At 42.5% G+C, this 16,569-nt stretch overlaps 1 protein-coding gene across 1 annotated transcript in view; it reads right to left on the reverse strand.

The window, feature by feature from the left end:
* CNTLN (centlein) overlaps nucleotides 1–16,569 on the reverse strand; it is a 617,317-nt gene that overhangs the window by 237,514 nt on the left and 363,234 nt on the right. The window contains exon 4 of the mRNA XM_032801780.2: nucleotides 15,167–15,251. Within this exon, the coding sequence (XP_032657671.1) occupies nucleotides 15,167–15,251 (85 nt within the window). The remainder of the gene's footprint in view (nucleotides 1–15,166; nucleotides 15,252–16,569) is intronic.

The following is a 16,569-nucleotide window of genomic DNA, read 5'->3' on the forward strand; positions in this document are numbered from 1 at the left end:
CAACAAGGCCACACTGTTGACTCATATCCAGCATCTCGTCCATTGTAATCTCCAGGTCCTTTTCTGCAGAATTGCCACTTAGCCAGTCGGTCCCCAGCCTGTAGCACTGAATGGGATTCTCCCGTCCTCAGTACAGGACTCTGCACTTGTCCTTGTTGTACCTCATCAGATTTCTTTTGGCCCAATCCTCCAATTTGTCTAGGTCACTGTGGACCCTATCCCTACTCTCCAGCGTATCTACCTCTCTCCCCAGCTTAGTGTCATCCGCAAACTTGCTGAAGGTGCAATCCATCCCATCATCCAGATCATTAAGGAAGATGTGGAACAAAACCGGCCCCAAGACTGACCCTGGGGCACTCCACTTGATACGAGCTGTCAATTAGATATCAAGCCGTTGATCACTACCCATTGAGCCTGACAATCTAGCCAGCTTTCTATCCACCATACAGTCTATTCATCCAATTGATACTTTTTTAACTTGCTGGCAAGATACTGTGGGAGACTGTATCAAAAGCTTTGCTAAAGTCAAGATATATCATGTCCATTGCTTTCCCCATATCCACAGAGCCAGTTATCTCATCATAGAAGACCATCAGGTTGGTCAGGCATGACTTTCCCTTCATGAATCCATGTAGACTGTTCCTGATCACCTTCCTCCTCTCAAGTGCTTCGAAATGGTTTCCTTGAGGATCTGCTCCATGATTTTTCTAGAGATTGAGGTGAGGCTGTAGTTCCCCAGATTCTCCTTCTTCCCTTTTTTAAAGATGGACACTATATTTGCCTTTTTTCATTCATCCCAGACTTCCCCTGATTGCCACGAGTTTTCAAAGATAATGGCCAGGTGCTCTGCAATCACATTAGCCAACTCCCTTAGCACCCTCGAATGCGTTGCATCCGAACCCATGGACTTGTGCATGTCCAGCTTTTCTAAATAGTCTGTAATCTGTTCTTTCACCACTGAGAGCTGCCACCTCCTCCCTATACTGTACTGCCCAGTGCAGCAGTCTGGGAGCTGACCTTGTCTGTGAAATCCGAGGCAAAAAGAGCATTGAGTATTTCAGATTTTTCCACATCATCTGTCACTCCCCCATTCAAAAGGGTCCCACACTTTCCCTGACTTTCTTCTTGTTAACATGCCTGCAGAAACCCTTCTTGTTACCCTTCACATCCCTTGCTAGCTGCAACTCCAATTGTGCTTTAGCCTTCCTGCTTACACCCTGCATGCTTGAGCAATATTTTTATACTCCTCCCTAGTCATCTGTCCAAGTTTCTACTTCTTGTAAGCTTCCTTTTTGTGTTTAAGCTCATCAAAGATTTCTCTATTAAGCCAACCTGCTATATTTGCTATTCTTTCTGCACAGCAGGACGGTTTGTTCCTGCACCCTCAAAAAGACTTCTTTAAAATACAGCCAGCTCTCCTGGACTCCTTTCCCTCTCATATTAGCCTTCCAGGGGATCCTGCCCATCCCTGAAGGAGTCAAAGATTGCTTTTCTCAAGTCCAGGGTTCATATTCTGCTGCTCTCCTTCCTTCCTTTTCTCAGGATCCTGAACTCGACCATCTCATGGTCACTGCCGCCCAGGTTGCCACCCACTTCTATTTCCTCTATCAATTCATCCCTGTTTGTGAGCAGCAGGTCAAGGGAACTACAGCCCCTAGTTGGTTCCTTCTGCACTTGCACCAGGAAGTTGTCCCCAACACTCTCCAAAAACTTCCTGGATTGTCTGTGCACTGCTGTATTGCTTTCCCAGCAGATGTCAGGGTGATTGAAGTTCCCCATGAGAACCAGGGCCTGTCATCTGGAAACTTCTGTTAGTTGTCTGAAGAAAGCCTCCTCTACCTCATCCTCCTAGTCTGGTGTCTATAGCAGACGCTCACCACATCATCACCCTTGTTGCTCTCACCGCTGAACTTAACTCAAAGACTCTCAACAGGCTTTTGTCCAGTTTCATGCTGGAGCTCTGAGCAATCATACTGCTCTCTTACATACAGTACATACGAGCCTTGACATGAGCCTTCTACTTTCAGGCCAGGCTGTTAAGCCCTTTTTAGTGTTGTCTTTTCAACTGATGGCAAATGAAACAGAGTTTAGAGAACTTTCTAAGGATTTTAGTCCATTCTACGTATAAACCAGGGACCTCTTAACATTATGCATATATACAAAGCAGAACCTCAGAGGGAGGAATGTGCATACACATGGGAAGAACAACATACTTATTAATTTGAAACTCCTACACCAATTTGGAAAGAAATGTCTGAGGCATTTGCGTCACTATTTCATCCTTGTAAAATTTGGGGTAAAATGCTTTTACCTCCAGGGCCTAATGCTCATTCTATGAGCTGAAGTTATTGTCATCAGGAAAATTACTTTATGTGTAAGAAACTTGAGATCACAATTCACTGACTCAAAAGGAGTTTTCATCAGCTTTGTCTAAACCACGTTAATTAATATACTACTACAAATGGGGGGATTTAATGGGGAGTTTCAAAAGTGTCAATCCCCACAAGCTTCAAGATGAAGGGATTGGAGACACACTGATCACCTTTCATGTAATCCAGAAGGAAGTCAAACACTCTTACCCCTATCCAACATCTAGGTGGCATGGCAGTGTGTGTCCCTGTGACAGGGTGCTGGGCAAAGGGTTGCAGATTCAGCCCTCTGTCACGCCTGCTCCTCGTTAGGGAAATAAATTAGAGCGGGCTGGAGATAACCTGGGCCTAATTGGGGAGAGGGAGAGAGCTGCTACCTAATCAGCCTGGGGTTGCATAAAAACCTGAGGGGAAGGAAGCCACGGGAGAGAAGAAGGAAAGGAAAAAGGCAGGGGATAGAAACAGGAGATCGTTCTCCCTACCTCCTACCTGTAGATAGTGAAGGGTTAACATACCTGGTGAAACAGTGATGGGAACAAGCCTGAGAATAAAGTGTACCAGTGGTTACTAAACTCAAGGTCTCAGAGTGACTTTGTGAACCTAGCAGAGGCAGAACCCAAGGGGGCCCTGCCACACCCTGCTACGGTCCTCCTTTCCCAGTTGACAGAGAAGGTGTCTCTCTATAGAACAGTTTTTTCTTGATGCTGAGCTAAAGATCAATGGCTTCCCATTCAGGTAGGAGGAGAACAGATCCACCTCAGATGCCCTCCATCCCAGAAAAATCTGATCAATCACTTCCTAATGCAGAGGCCCCTAAAAAGGATCTTAAGTCAGGACCAATTCAAGCTCTCTGCAGTCATGATCTACCTCCAGGGCCAGCCCACAACATTTTGGCTCCTAAGGGGGGGAGCTCAAATGATGCCCACTTGCTTGGGCCAAAACTCTGAAAGGTCTTAATTCTGCCTTCTTCCTGTTCTACTCCTCTCATGGTACTGCTCTGCTACTTACCCCAATAAAGGAGAACTAATACTTAAAATTTTTGAACAAGGCATTTTAAGTTAACACTTAACTTTCAAACACGTGACCAGCAAATGTAACTTTTCTTGTCTGCATAGTAAACACAGGCATTTTTATCTGTTTGAATAATCAAAATGGTGCTTTCTGTGCCTTCTTTGTTGCAAAGATTTGAACTGCTTCCTGCTGAAGGTCCACAGTCTGGGCCAGCTCATTCTCTAGTGAGGTGGCTGCAAGGCCGACCAGCCTCTCCTGTGTCATTGTGGAGCATAGATGTGTTTTTATTAAATTCAGTTTGGAGAAGCTGTGTTCTCCACTAGTGACTCTTACGGGAAGTGTTAGAAGCAAGTGCAGAGTAACCAAAGCATTTGGAAAGAGGGTGATCATCTTATTTGTGCACATACATTACAGAACTGCCTTTGGAGTTGATCCTGCTAAAATGTATCTTGAAAGGGCTTTCAGTTCATCACCTAAATCACTCGCATCAATGTCGCACGTCATCATGTGTCAACAATGTCTCTAGTGCCCTGCACTGTTGGTGTAGGTCTTCTTCAGGTATCAGGAGGAGTTTTAGGACATCATACAACATCGCAAATATACAGCTGTGTTCCTTGAGCTGCATGAATTGTTCTTCAACTGACTGTATTGCACAATATAGCACCCGGTTAAAGAATTCAACTTTGAATTGTTGTTTGGGGTCTCTTAAGGGATTATCCCATGCCTCATAATCAAAATGTCTTCTTCTTTGGTGACTCTTGTATTCTTGAATGGGTGGGAAAATAGCTTCAGTGTGAAGTTCCTCTACCAACTTCTGTGCACTCTTCAGAATGTTTTGAAATCTTTCTCCCATGAACAGTCCTGTCATACATTCCCTCCCTAATACAACTATGCACATCTATCATCTCAATTGGTGTATAGCTTATCCTCCACTTAACTTCCTTCCATGCTGCACTCATTGTTCAGCTCAAGAGATGTCCCAACTTCTTGCTTGTCAAAATGCATCAATGAGTCATGCAGGAAGAAATACTATAATGCTTTTGACTTTCATTAAAATAAGTCAGCCGCCTCCACTAGACAGCTGATGCTGCTGCTTATGACCACCAATTCATGAATGAAACAGATGACGAAAAAGCTTTGAGTTTAACTCCGGATCATGTTGCATCCTCTGTTCTTTCCTCTATCAGTTAGCCCATTATCGTACCCTTGACCTCTCATTTCAGCTATCGCAATTTCCCATCTCTTCCAGCTTTAAAAGTCTCACATTTTTCATCCAGCTCCTGATGCATCAATGTCAATGAACATTCAGAATAATGCTCCTGATCAGTATCCACTGCAGGACATTTTTCACTTAGGGTTGTTTCTGTTCAAAACCACCATTAAAGTCATTTGTCCGTTGCATATTGTCAGACTTGCAGTCCAAACCAACATTGTATACCTTGTGACTTCACAGCTGGCCACAATCTTCTTTTGACTTTTGTTGCAGTAACTTATGCTCTCATTTTGAATGTTTTCCTATATATTTGTGTTACATTCTTGATGTTGATCTTCTTAATGCTCCTGAGTAACAGCATTCAACTCACCATCGCTCTAACATAACAGCTGGACTGAAGTGCCCACACTAGTGCTAGTTTTGTAAGCAAGCACTCTCACATATGCAATGAGCCTTTTCAGAACATTTCCAGTAAAGAGACGCTGAGCAATCTTCTTCCATTGTGATCATCTTTTGTGGCCTTTAACCTTGTCTATCTCCAGCTCTTCTCCACCTATCGGAATCTCGCTGGTGATTTGCTGCCTTTTCCATGGCTGCCAGATTTTAGCCAGATTTTTCCAGCCTTTTTCCTTGATAGAACCTAGATTGGCTGTACATTAGACTTTGGAAAGAGTTTGCAGCAAAATACTAGCGGCATTTGGGTTTTCTGATACATAAAACCATAGGCCTCTCCAACTTTGTCACCATTGGGATTTCACCCCAAAGTATTGTGTTGGATTCAAAACTTCATTTGGGAAAATGTTTTCACTCGCTTGCCCATTACAGTACAGTAAAACCCTCAGGTCTATTCTTCAAGGGTCGACAGTCCTGTTCTTAGATAGAACTAACTCTCAGCAGCAGCTGTTTCTGCACCTTCCACCACTCCATTTTAATTCAGGAATGTCATGGTTACATTCCATCTTGAGATGGGATATATGAATTTCGATGTAGCTGCAGTCACCTGACTCTGACTAATTGGAGATCAGGATTCTCCTCAACCACTTCACATCCTCACTGGTGCCGGAAGGTCCCCGTTGAACATTGTTGTCTCATGTATCTCAGCAGATGCGATTTCCTGCTTAGATAGAAAAGCTTCCTTTGCTTTCTTTCTTTTTCTGAATGCTGCCCCAGAGGGGCGTTTTCTTCTTTCACTCATGACCGCTGTTCTGTGCCAGCTATAGTGGCTCTCAACACTCAGTTGAAGGGGACAAATAAGCAGGCTGGTAGCAGGGCCTGAGTGAGGGAAGATATCAGCGCCTTAAGGGCCTAACCGGCTCCTACTACTGCAGTTGACTGCCCATTCTCCTCAAGTGGGTTCAGGGAAGCAGCAGGAAACAGGAGGCTCCCTGAGAAGCTGGTGTTAATCAGTCCAGGCTGCTGGGGGTGCTAGAGAGGTACGTAAGAGGCTCCTCTTCCTCTCTCTCTCTGCAGTGCCTGCTGCTTTCTGTTATTCCCTCTTACCTTTTCTCCTGCCTGCCTGCCTGCTATGTCTCTTGTGCCCGCCTTCCTCCAGCACAGCACTCCACCATCTCTGTGTATCTAGAGCAGAGAGAAAACATATGCACCAGCAGCAGACATAATTTTCTATACTCTGGATCCTAGCGCCCTCGTTCCCGCCTCTGGCACTTGAGGCGGCCACCTCAGTTCACCTCATGGTAAGGCCAGCCCTGTCTACCTCCCGTTAAATACAGGACAAGGGGTATCTCCTGAGAGATACCACATCTCCACATCTGCAGGGCTTCCCAATACAAGATGTGCAACCTAGTTCCTCCTTGCTTCTTTGTGTAAAATATGGTGGCCTGATTCTCTGTTGGAACTAGGACCACTTTTTGGAATACTAGATCTCTGAAATTCCTTCAAACATTAAAGACTGTCCGCATCTCCGGAATATTTATGTGCAGTTGTTGTTCCTGAAGAGACCAAAGTTTCTTAAACAATACCTCTGGATGGGCTTCCCATCTTTGGATACTGCTGTGATCAATTAAGGTGTTTAGAAGTTCATTCCTAACTGCACTTTTTCACTACCCTACCTGTAAGCCAGAAGGTCATCAGTTACCTGGATACAACATGAGAACTGTTCTGTTGGTTGCTTCTACTAGGATTGCAGGGTCCACTGAGGTGGTCTCAAGTAGAAACGTACCAAGGGTATTATAAATAAATTGCAAACCTCAGATTCAAGATTCATAGCATAATCTGAGCTGTCACCCCCTGGCTGTGAAAAATCCTCTTCATTACATTGGTGATGTCTTAGACCCAGTCCTGAGGCAGAATAGGAATTGCCATCCTGCATCAGAACAGAGGTCCTTCTAATTTATCACCTCTATTCTGTCTCTGATGGTGGCTAGCACCAGTTGCTTCAGAAGAAGGTAAAAACCTGGCAGTTAGGACATGTGGGATAATCTGTCCCCATGAAAGTTTCATCTTATTGTTTAATAATTAGAGACTGGCTTAAATCCTGAAGCATGAGGTGCTGTATCTCTAACAAGCCTTTTTTCACTTTATTTTATTTTTGTACTAAGTATTAGAACTCTGGATATTCTTTTTTCCATATAAATATTCAATTCCTTTTTTAATCTTGGCATTGGGGAGCCAGTTAAACTATACATCGTGTGAAAAATTATTTCCTTTTAGCAGTTCTGAATTTGCTACCTTTTAATTTCATTGAACGAACCTTGTCCAAGTGCTATTAGGCACAGAGAAAAGAAGCTCTTGATCTGTCTTCTCTATACCATTCATTATTGTATACGCTTGTATCATGGCTCTTCTTATTCATCTTCTTTCTATAGTATACAATCCTGGTCATTACAATTTCTTCATGAAAGTTTTTCCATTCTTCTAATAATTTCCATTGCCTTTGTCTGTAACGCATCTAATTCTACAATGTCCTTTTGAGATGAGGGACCAGAAAAACAGCACTCTCAACTAATGGAAGCTATTGATTTATAATGGCATTACGATAGTTCCTGTATTATACTTGATCCAAATATTTTGTTTGCCTTTTTGACCACAGGCGCACACCAAAAATAAATCTTTATTGAACTGTCCACAATGATGCCCAGGTCATTTTCCTAAGATAATACAGCTAATTTAGAACCATGTAACAAGTCTGAATACGGAAAAATTTTCCCACCAATGTATATTACTTTGCATTCAACAGATGTATTTGCCCATTCATCTAACTTCATTAAGTCCCTCTAAAGTTTCTCATAGCTTCTCTGGAGTTGACTAACCTAATTAATTTAGTGGCATCTGCATAATATTCCACCTGAATTGAGCCATTTAACAAGATCTGCAGCATATTCCTATTGTCTGCTGGAAACAAGTTATGACTTTGGGTAGTTTTTCATAGATTCCAAGCCCTGAAGGGGCCATTGTGATCATCTACTCTGACCTCCTCCACAACACAGGCCGCAGAACTTCCCCCCAAAAATTCCTTTTGAACTAGAGCATATCTTCTAAAAACAAATCCAATCTTGATTTAAAAATGGCCAGAAATGTAGAATCCACCACAGTCCTTGCTAAATAGTTCAAAAGGTTAATTATCCTCACTTTTAAAAATGTATGCCTTATTTCCAGTGTGACGATCTTGTTATGCCTTTGTCTGCTAGACTGAAGAGCCCATTACTTAATGTCCCCATGTATGTTCATTTAAACTATGATCAAGACACCACTTTAACCTTTTCTTTGTTAATCAAAATAGATTGAGCTCATTGAGTCTATAACTATCATGCTCTCTAGCAACTTCAGTGGAGTTACAGATTCATTTTTAAGCATGAACCAATATGGTGTCTTTGATCAGCCATCTGTCCAAGAAGTGTCACACACGGCCTCTCAGCCTGTCCAGCAACTACTGACAAGCATTTCATGAAAACATGCAGCTCTCCAACACCAGCCCCAAAGGCAAAACATGATATCAGTAGTGCTGTATCTCCATGACAAATCTGAGATTCTTCCTAAATACTGGGTATATCCCTACACACATTTACACATCTTCATGCTTTGGAGATCATGAACAGATACATTCCTCTGGTAGATGTATGATGGTTCTCAGCATGACTACATTAGATTTTATCTCGAACAAATACGGATTCACTGCTCTGAGACTCTGGATAAGCCAGATCCATCAAATCTTCTTAACTATCAAGTAATACAGGAGAAGCTGTGTTATACAGCACTTTACAAACTGGATAGTTCTATAAACCAGCCTTTCAAAACGGTGTGTGGGACCTGGGCTCTGGGAGGCAGTTTGGGTGTGGAAGGGGGCTCGGGGCAGGGTGGTGGGGCACAGAGGGGTTTTGGGATTTGGATCCAGGCACTGCTCACCTTGGGTGGCTCCCTGCAAATGGCGACATGTCCAGAGAGGCGCAGCCAGGTGGCTCTGCACATTGCATCCTCCTGCAGGAGCCCTCCCTGCAGTTCCCGCTGGCCACAGTCCCCGCTGGCCACAGTCAATGGTCCTAGGTGGAGGAACGACCACGGGGCTCCATGTACTGCCCCTACCCCACGCACAGTGCTGGGTCTGCAGCTCCCATTGGCTGGGGACCACGGCCAATGAGAGCTGCGTGGGTGACCTCTCCAGGAGGAGGCAGCGTGCACAGCTGTCTGGCTACACCTCTGCCTAGAAGCATTGACCTCGGCCAATGGAACTTGTGGGGACGGCGCCTGTGGGCGGAGCCAGCATGCACAGCCACCTGGCTGCTTCTCTCTGGACATGTGGCCACTTGCGGGGGGCTGCCTGAGATGAGCACCACTCAGTCCTAGCACCCCAAAACCCCTCCCAAACCCCTACCTCGAGCTCCATCCCGCACCCAAACTCCTTCTCAGAGCCCATGCCCCGCACTCCCTCCCGCACCCAAACTCCCTCCCTCTTAATTAAACGTAATTTTTGACTTACGAGCATCCCTGTGCCCCCCACATGCTGAATAACAAAGCTCTTACTGTACCTGGAATAAATCCCTCTCTCCCAGTGGTATGAGCCCACTGGTTCTCTTTGCCAAGAGGAACTAGATTTCCTGCATCATCTCCTCTTGATAAGTATTCTACGACTAGCAGGCACAAAGATTTTTATATAGAAAAATATATTTAATAACATTCTTAAACAGATAAGCCTGCAGAGTTTATAAGCTGTGAATGAGAAACTTTTTCCTGAAGCATTGTAAGAGCTGTAGACTCTCACCACTAGTGACTCTCATTGATCCATCATGTTCCCCATTATATTTGAATAATTAAGATTCCACTCTATATGAAATAAAATGTTAAAACCACAAATATTACTTTTCTATACATCTCTCAATTTAATCAAGTATTTTGTTACAAAGAAAAATAAATTCAACAAACAGAGAAGGTAAAAATTAAGAATGAAATTTATTAATGTTAATTAATGCTTGAAGGTAGAATTATGTTTCTTTCAATTAGACCCATTAAAGCAGCTTTAATATAGATTTTCACAGCAAGCTGAAGATTTTCAAGTGAAGATAATTAGGCAAGCTAGTACTATTTTAACCCCTCCGGAGTGTAATTGGTTGATAAGGTTTTGAAATGTTACAAGGTCTAGGACAAAAAGATTAGCTTTAGTCTCTTCAGATCAAAATTGAAAGCTAATTAAATAATATTATAAAAGAGAGGGAAAAGGTTTAATGCTACTTTTATTCAATTTTAATTTCCATCTTCTAAGAAAAACAAGTGAACATATTTTAACTCAATTTATTGAGAGACCAGCACATGAGCTGCAGAAAGGGAGAATTATTGCTCTCCGATTGTCCTCTGAAGCTAATATTCTAAATAGAACTACACTCTTGTGTCACAGTGTTTCTAATGCATTCCAGACATTTCTATGAGCATCCACTGGAGGTAGCAGAAGTGGCCACTTAGGGACACAGGACTAGAAGGGACCTGCTGGGTTATCGAATCCAGTTCCGTGCTATTGCATGCAACTCCATAATACAATCCCATTCATAAATGTATCAAGCTCCATTGTAAAACTAGGTAAGTTTTCTGCCTCAACTCCTCCCAGTGAAAGAACCTCACTCCTCAGAAGGTTAGAAAACTTCTTCTAATTTCCAGTTTATTCATGGCCAGTTTAGAGACATGTGTATTCATGGCCAGTTTAGAGACATGTGCCAACACTGTCCTTTAGCTTAAATAGGTCTTCTCCAAGCAGATCTTTCCCCTTCAGTATATTAAGAGAGCAATCATATCTCCTCTCAGCCTTTGTTTTGTTAGGCTAAACAAGCCAAATTCTCTTAGCCTATTTTATAAGAGGAGACTTTCTATTCATCTGATCATACTAGTAGCCCGTCTCTATACCTATTCCAGTCTGAATTGGTCACTCTTCATCATTTGAGAATGGGTGACCAGAACTGTATCTAGTATTCAGATGAAGTCTTACCAGTGCTTTGTACAATAGCATTAATACTTCCCTAACTCTACTGGAATACATCCTAGGATCTGACTTGCCTTTTTCACAGCTGCGCTACATTGGTGGCTCTCAGATATCCTGTGATCAACTAATACATATAGGTCTTTCTCCTCCTCTGTTGCTTCCAACTGATGAACTCTCAACATATAGCAATAATTCCTGTTATTAATCCCTAAATCCATAATGGGATATGCATACACATAATAAACTCTCAGTTCAGTTTTGTCAAATTCTTAATGACATTTTTAGCCCCGTTTATAGCATCCAAAAGGCTTTCCAAACAAAATGAACAAGAGAAAGGTCCTTTTCTCTCTTCCCCTTGTAAGAGAGGAGAATCAGAGTAAACGAAAAGAGAGGCAAAGATGGCCTCTTCCTTAGGCAGTTTTTCTGGGGTCTGCCATTTAGGGCTTGGCTTAGCAGATGGTCTACAATCTTTAATTAGGATCTATGTCCGGCTTCTCTTCTTGGGGCACTTTGCTTGATAGCTGGCACATGCACTTTCCAAAATGGTGAGACCTACAACTGTCTGCCAATCGGTTTATCTGTGTCTGTGGTCAGCAGCAGCTTCTGAGGTGTAGCAGTCTTCTTCCTATTCACTGCCCTTTCCTGTGGCAGGATTTCCCTTTTTAAGCTCCCTGCTCCAGGCAGAGCAAACCTTACAGGTGCACCTTGTTATAGCTGAATGAGCGCACAAGAGGTCATTAGTTTCTTCTCCACCAGAGTGAGGGTGTGCCCCCTCATAAACATATTCTTTTACTCCTATTTTAAAATAACTTTCACTGTAGCAATGACTGAATCATAAAGTCCTCCTTAACATTATTCCACACTCTTTGCAAATCACTCCACAGACCTAATCTAGTGAACAAAACAGGTATCACAATAGCTACAACATGAGCAAGCAGACATTTTCCTTCAATTATATTATGACCATGTGAAAGCCTCTTATGGTGAAAGTTTTACATTATCTACCTAGATTTTATATTGAGTTTATTTTGAGAAAAATATAGAAAATTCTGTTTCTAACATTGATGTGTTATTCCATGATTCATTAAATGCATGTGACATGGTGCTGAGCCGGAACACCTGAGCCAGATCTCTGTCACACCAGCTCCAATTAAAGGAGGTAGGTTGGAGCTGCCTAGAGAAATCTGCACCTGATTGGCAAAGGGAAAACAGCTGCCAGCCTGATTAGCCTGGGGCTGCATAAAAGCCTCAGGGGAAGAAAGCCGGGGGCGGGGTGAAGGGGAACAGGAAGAAAGGGAAAAGGCAGGGAGTGGAAGCAGAGAGGTAGCTTCTCCCTCCAGCACACAGTAAAGAGCTACTTATATGGTGAAAAGGTCATGGGAGCACAACCTGTAAATCAGCTGCACCACTGGTTACTGAACCCAGGGTCTCTGAGTGACTTTATCAGCCCAACAGGGGCAGGAGCCAAGAGGGCCCTGCAGCACCATGTTACAATGCATTTTGGGGGGGGAGGGGGACAGGGTACATGAGGAATACTTGTTCTATTAAAGACATGAGAAATGTAAAAGAATAGAAAGGAGAAAATGCACCAATTAAAGCACTAATTATAAACAGTCACTGAGATGGTGCACACTGTACTCTTCTCTTTCTCTGCTTCCAGTGCCACCTGTTGGCTGTTGCCCTCATCAGGCGGATATTCAGTGTTTCAGCACTCTGGTTAAGTCACTAGATGGATGAACCCCTTCTGGGTAAAAAGTCCAAAAGGACCTGTCTCTACGCTCGTTAATGTCTGTAACCCTGTCTCTGGGCTCGCTTCTCAGCCCTCTCTGGGCTAGCTTTAAGTCTGTGCTTACCCTGGTACTCAGCAGTGCCCCCAGGGCTTTCTCCCTGGAGATACTTTGATTTTATCCGTTCTTATTGCCCCAGCTCTCCAGCCAGGTCACTCTTTCAAGTTCAGCCCTCTTTTGGGGTAACAAAGTTCAACAGATTGCTGGTCCTTTTCAGGGACTTCAGCCCCACTCCTGGGCCTGTTTAAATTCCCAGACACTTTTTTGTGCTTTTAATGCAGTCTTATCCCCTCCTTGGGGCTTAAGCCATTTCCCCAATGGTGGAGGAGGGGACCTGGGCCCACCCATTACTCCAGGTCCCAACCCAGGGACCCTATAAATGACACATGCTGCTTCCTTTAATAGGTGCTGCTGCTATTCCCTGGGCTACTTCCCAGGTAACCCCTTCCTCTTCACCCTTACGCCAAGGCTTAAGTTGTTAACTCTTCTTCCTCACCTAATGCCAATGCCACCAGAAGCCATCTTCTGGCTCTCTCTTGAGCTCCAGCAAGGAGCACCCTTCCTTATTCCTGGAAACGATCTGCTCAGGCCTGGCAGCTCCTTTTCACAGAGCCTGTTGCATTCTGAATGGCTGCTTCTCTGCACCCTTTTATAGACGGACCTGGAGGACCCACTTTCACTGCTCCTTTTCTGAGGCGGGATATGGTAGGATCGCGAGACCCCAAGCAGGGGCTTTCAAAGGACCTGGTGCACTCATCGCAGTCACAAATAATTAAATATTCATTAAACTCCAAGAAGTCCAATGTGTACTTTAAGTTATATTTCAATGTGCTTATAATACTCATTGCTTCTGCTCTTGCCCTTTTGTGCTTTTTATATGGATATTTTCTATACGGTCTACAAAGACAAAGCAAACATATCAGTTGGTTGTACTACATCAGTACATAATAGTTTAACAATAATAGCATGCACAGAAGCACTAGATGAGCTAGCTATTATCAAGTGCTAGATGGTGCCATTAAGGTCCTGGGTATGGAGTGGTACACAGCCATATAACCTCAGAGTGAGCTCCAGGAAATAATGTCTCTCACAGATGGTGGGGAGCATAAAGTCTGGTCAGCAGCCAGCCATCATTGCTGGCCAGAGTGGAAGAAGGGGCAGAAACTAATCTGACAGGAATAAACAACAGGTTGGTAACATTTCTAGAGCCCTGTCTGCAATGGGCTAGCCACCTTTACTACCACTGAAGAAACTGCAAATTATGGGTCCAATTTTTGCTAATTTAGAGACACCCTGAGAGACTATTTATCTCCCATTATGATATCATCAGAGCTGCAATCAACAGAGGCGCAAAGTAATGCCCCTTTCATTTAAAAGCAAGATTCCATCCCTCCTGGATCTCAAAAGGTCTTTTCTTATTAATCTTCAGGATATGTTGTGAGGCTTGTTTTTCCCCTGAGTTGAGAGTTATGGCGTGATTGGTTAAGAGGGAACTGTTTTGTCCTCTTACATTTTGTAGATGTTATTGCAAGACTTTTTTATTATTATTGTATCTTAAGTTTTTTGACTACGCACTTAAAAGTTATCAAAATAAATAAAACAGCTTCAACTTTTTTATGGCTCCTCAGTTTTAACAAAAGATTTTGTTCAACACTTACAGTTTTCCTTTCTCTTTATTGATTTAAAACATTCAGTTGTGAAGAATGTAAGTGACAACATGAATGGTTTATGCCCAGTATGTTTTATCATTATTCTTTTATCCTAGCATTTGATTTAGGCTGCTAAATGTTACTCAACACTATTATCATTAGAATACACAAGTGGTACTACATTTAGGTCTGGTACATTCTTCCACAAATATAAGCTAATGCACATTTATCCTTCCAATTTATTTGAAAATGTGAGCTATCCCAGCAAACACAATAAAAAAAAGAAGACAATTGTCAAAAAATAAGGAAACATCTCAAAACCTTCCCAAACCAGAATTTCCCACAGTCTATTTTACCATAAAAAGACAGGAAGAAAAAATATGAGCTTTCCACATTGACTTAAAGGTCAACAAATTCAGGCTTTGGCAGACTTGTATGGGAGGCAAGAATTGCAATTGACAACCTCTCTCTGAAAAAATCTTGTCCACACCTCTACCCATTTAAGCCAAAGGATTATTAGTTCATGCACCTCATCTGAGCTCAAGTGTTGTGTTATATATGAAGAAGAGATCTTCTCTGAGGCCCCTAGGATGTAAACCTACATTTAGAGCACAGTGATCTAAAATATCTACTTTAACACATTAGCAAATCAAATACTGATTAGAAGTAAGTTATAACAACTATATTCCTCGTGTACTTACTTAAAACATACTAACCTGTTCCAGTGCCTGTATTTTGCTGTCTTTGACTTGCAAAATTTCTAATACTTTCCTGTCCTTGACTTCAGCTTTCTGCTTTTCTCTAGAAACAAAAAATAGACACTTTATTAGTCATAATTTGCAGTTAATCATTTGAATTTTTCATGTCTTGATAATTAATGTCATTTTAAAGCACAGAAAATTAAATTATCTAAGGCTGACAGCCCTTGGGGAATTAATCAGGGAGCATATGGCAAGTGACAGCAAATTACATTGGCAAACAGCTAAGACAACTTTATTCTAAAGAAACAGGCGTACCAGGAGTTGAAATATCATAAAAGAAAACCTAATGTAAATCGGCAGTGTTACTTCCAAAAGACATGGTCTATTCAGCTATATAATGAGCAAACTCTTTTTTTTTTTTTTCCTGTTAGCAACCCAGAAACCTTAATTTGGCAGATCTCCCACTCAACTTGATGGCATTTTTCTGTTTGTCTGTAAACAATCACTTTTGAATGCTGATCCAATCAATATCAACATTTCAGGTAATGGTCTAGTCATCAGTTGGCAGGACCCTATTGATTTTGGTGAAAACCAGAAAACCGGATGCACAGAGCCCCTAGCATCTTGTTAGCAGACCATCAGTTGTAATCAGGTCTGCAACTGTCTTTATATCAACAAACTGGTTGATGGAGCCATTAAGACCTTCTATCATAAGAAGACCTCTGCCTTTCATCTCAATTGACTGTAAAAATGTTAACACTCTGAAGAACTCTATGTATGCTCCAAAGCTTCTCTTTCTCACCAACAGAAGTTGGTCAAATAAAAGAGATTATGTTACCTACCTTGTCTCTCTAATATCCTGGAACCAACACAGCTACAACAACACTGCATATAACATTTTCAATGACTTATTTACCAGACAGAAAAGACATAAGAATGGGAAGAAAGGATGAATGAGGGAAGCACACAGAGCCCAGGAATAGGGAAGAGATTTGATAACCCTGGAATCGGGGGAGAAGAGTATTACGGGAGTGGGGACACAGAGTCTGTGGCATGATGAGGGGTGCAATTCCAGGGAGTCCCTGAAATAGAGGGGGTGGGAAGTAGTCATACTGGGTGCTAGTGGGAGGTAAGGGAGGATTACAAGAAGCCCCTGCTGTATGCAATGAGCTTGGCCCATAAAAGCAGTGAATTGTGCAACCCTCTCGTGTTCCATATTGGGAAATTTAAAAAGCATAGCATACATTGTGGCACAAGCCTATTTTAACTCAGTACCCACAGGAGTTCTATTCTAAGAACAACTGGAAGTTTTTAGCTCAAAATGTACTGCACCCTAATGCTTTCTAACATGATGTCCTCTCAAAGTCCCAGGAGTGCTAAAACTTCCAGTCTGATTCTGATTGCAGACAGAGTGCTAA

Source organism: Chelonoidis abingdonii, chromosome 6 (genome assembly GCF_003597395.2).
Source record: "Chelonoidis abingdonii isolate Lonesome George chromosome 6, CheloAbing_2.0, whole genome shotgun sequence".
Taxonomy (NCBI): Eukaryota; Metazoa; Chordata; order Testudines; family Testudinidae; genus Chelonoidis; species Chelonoidis abingdonii.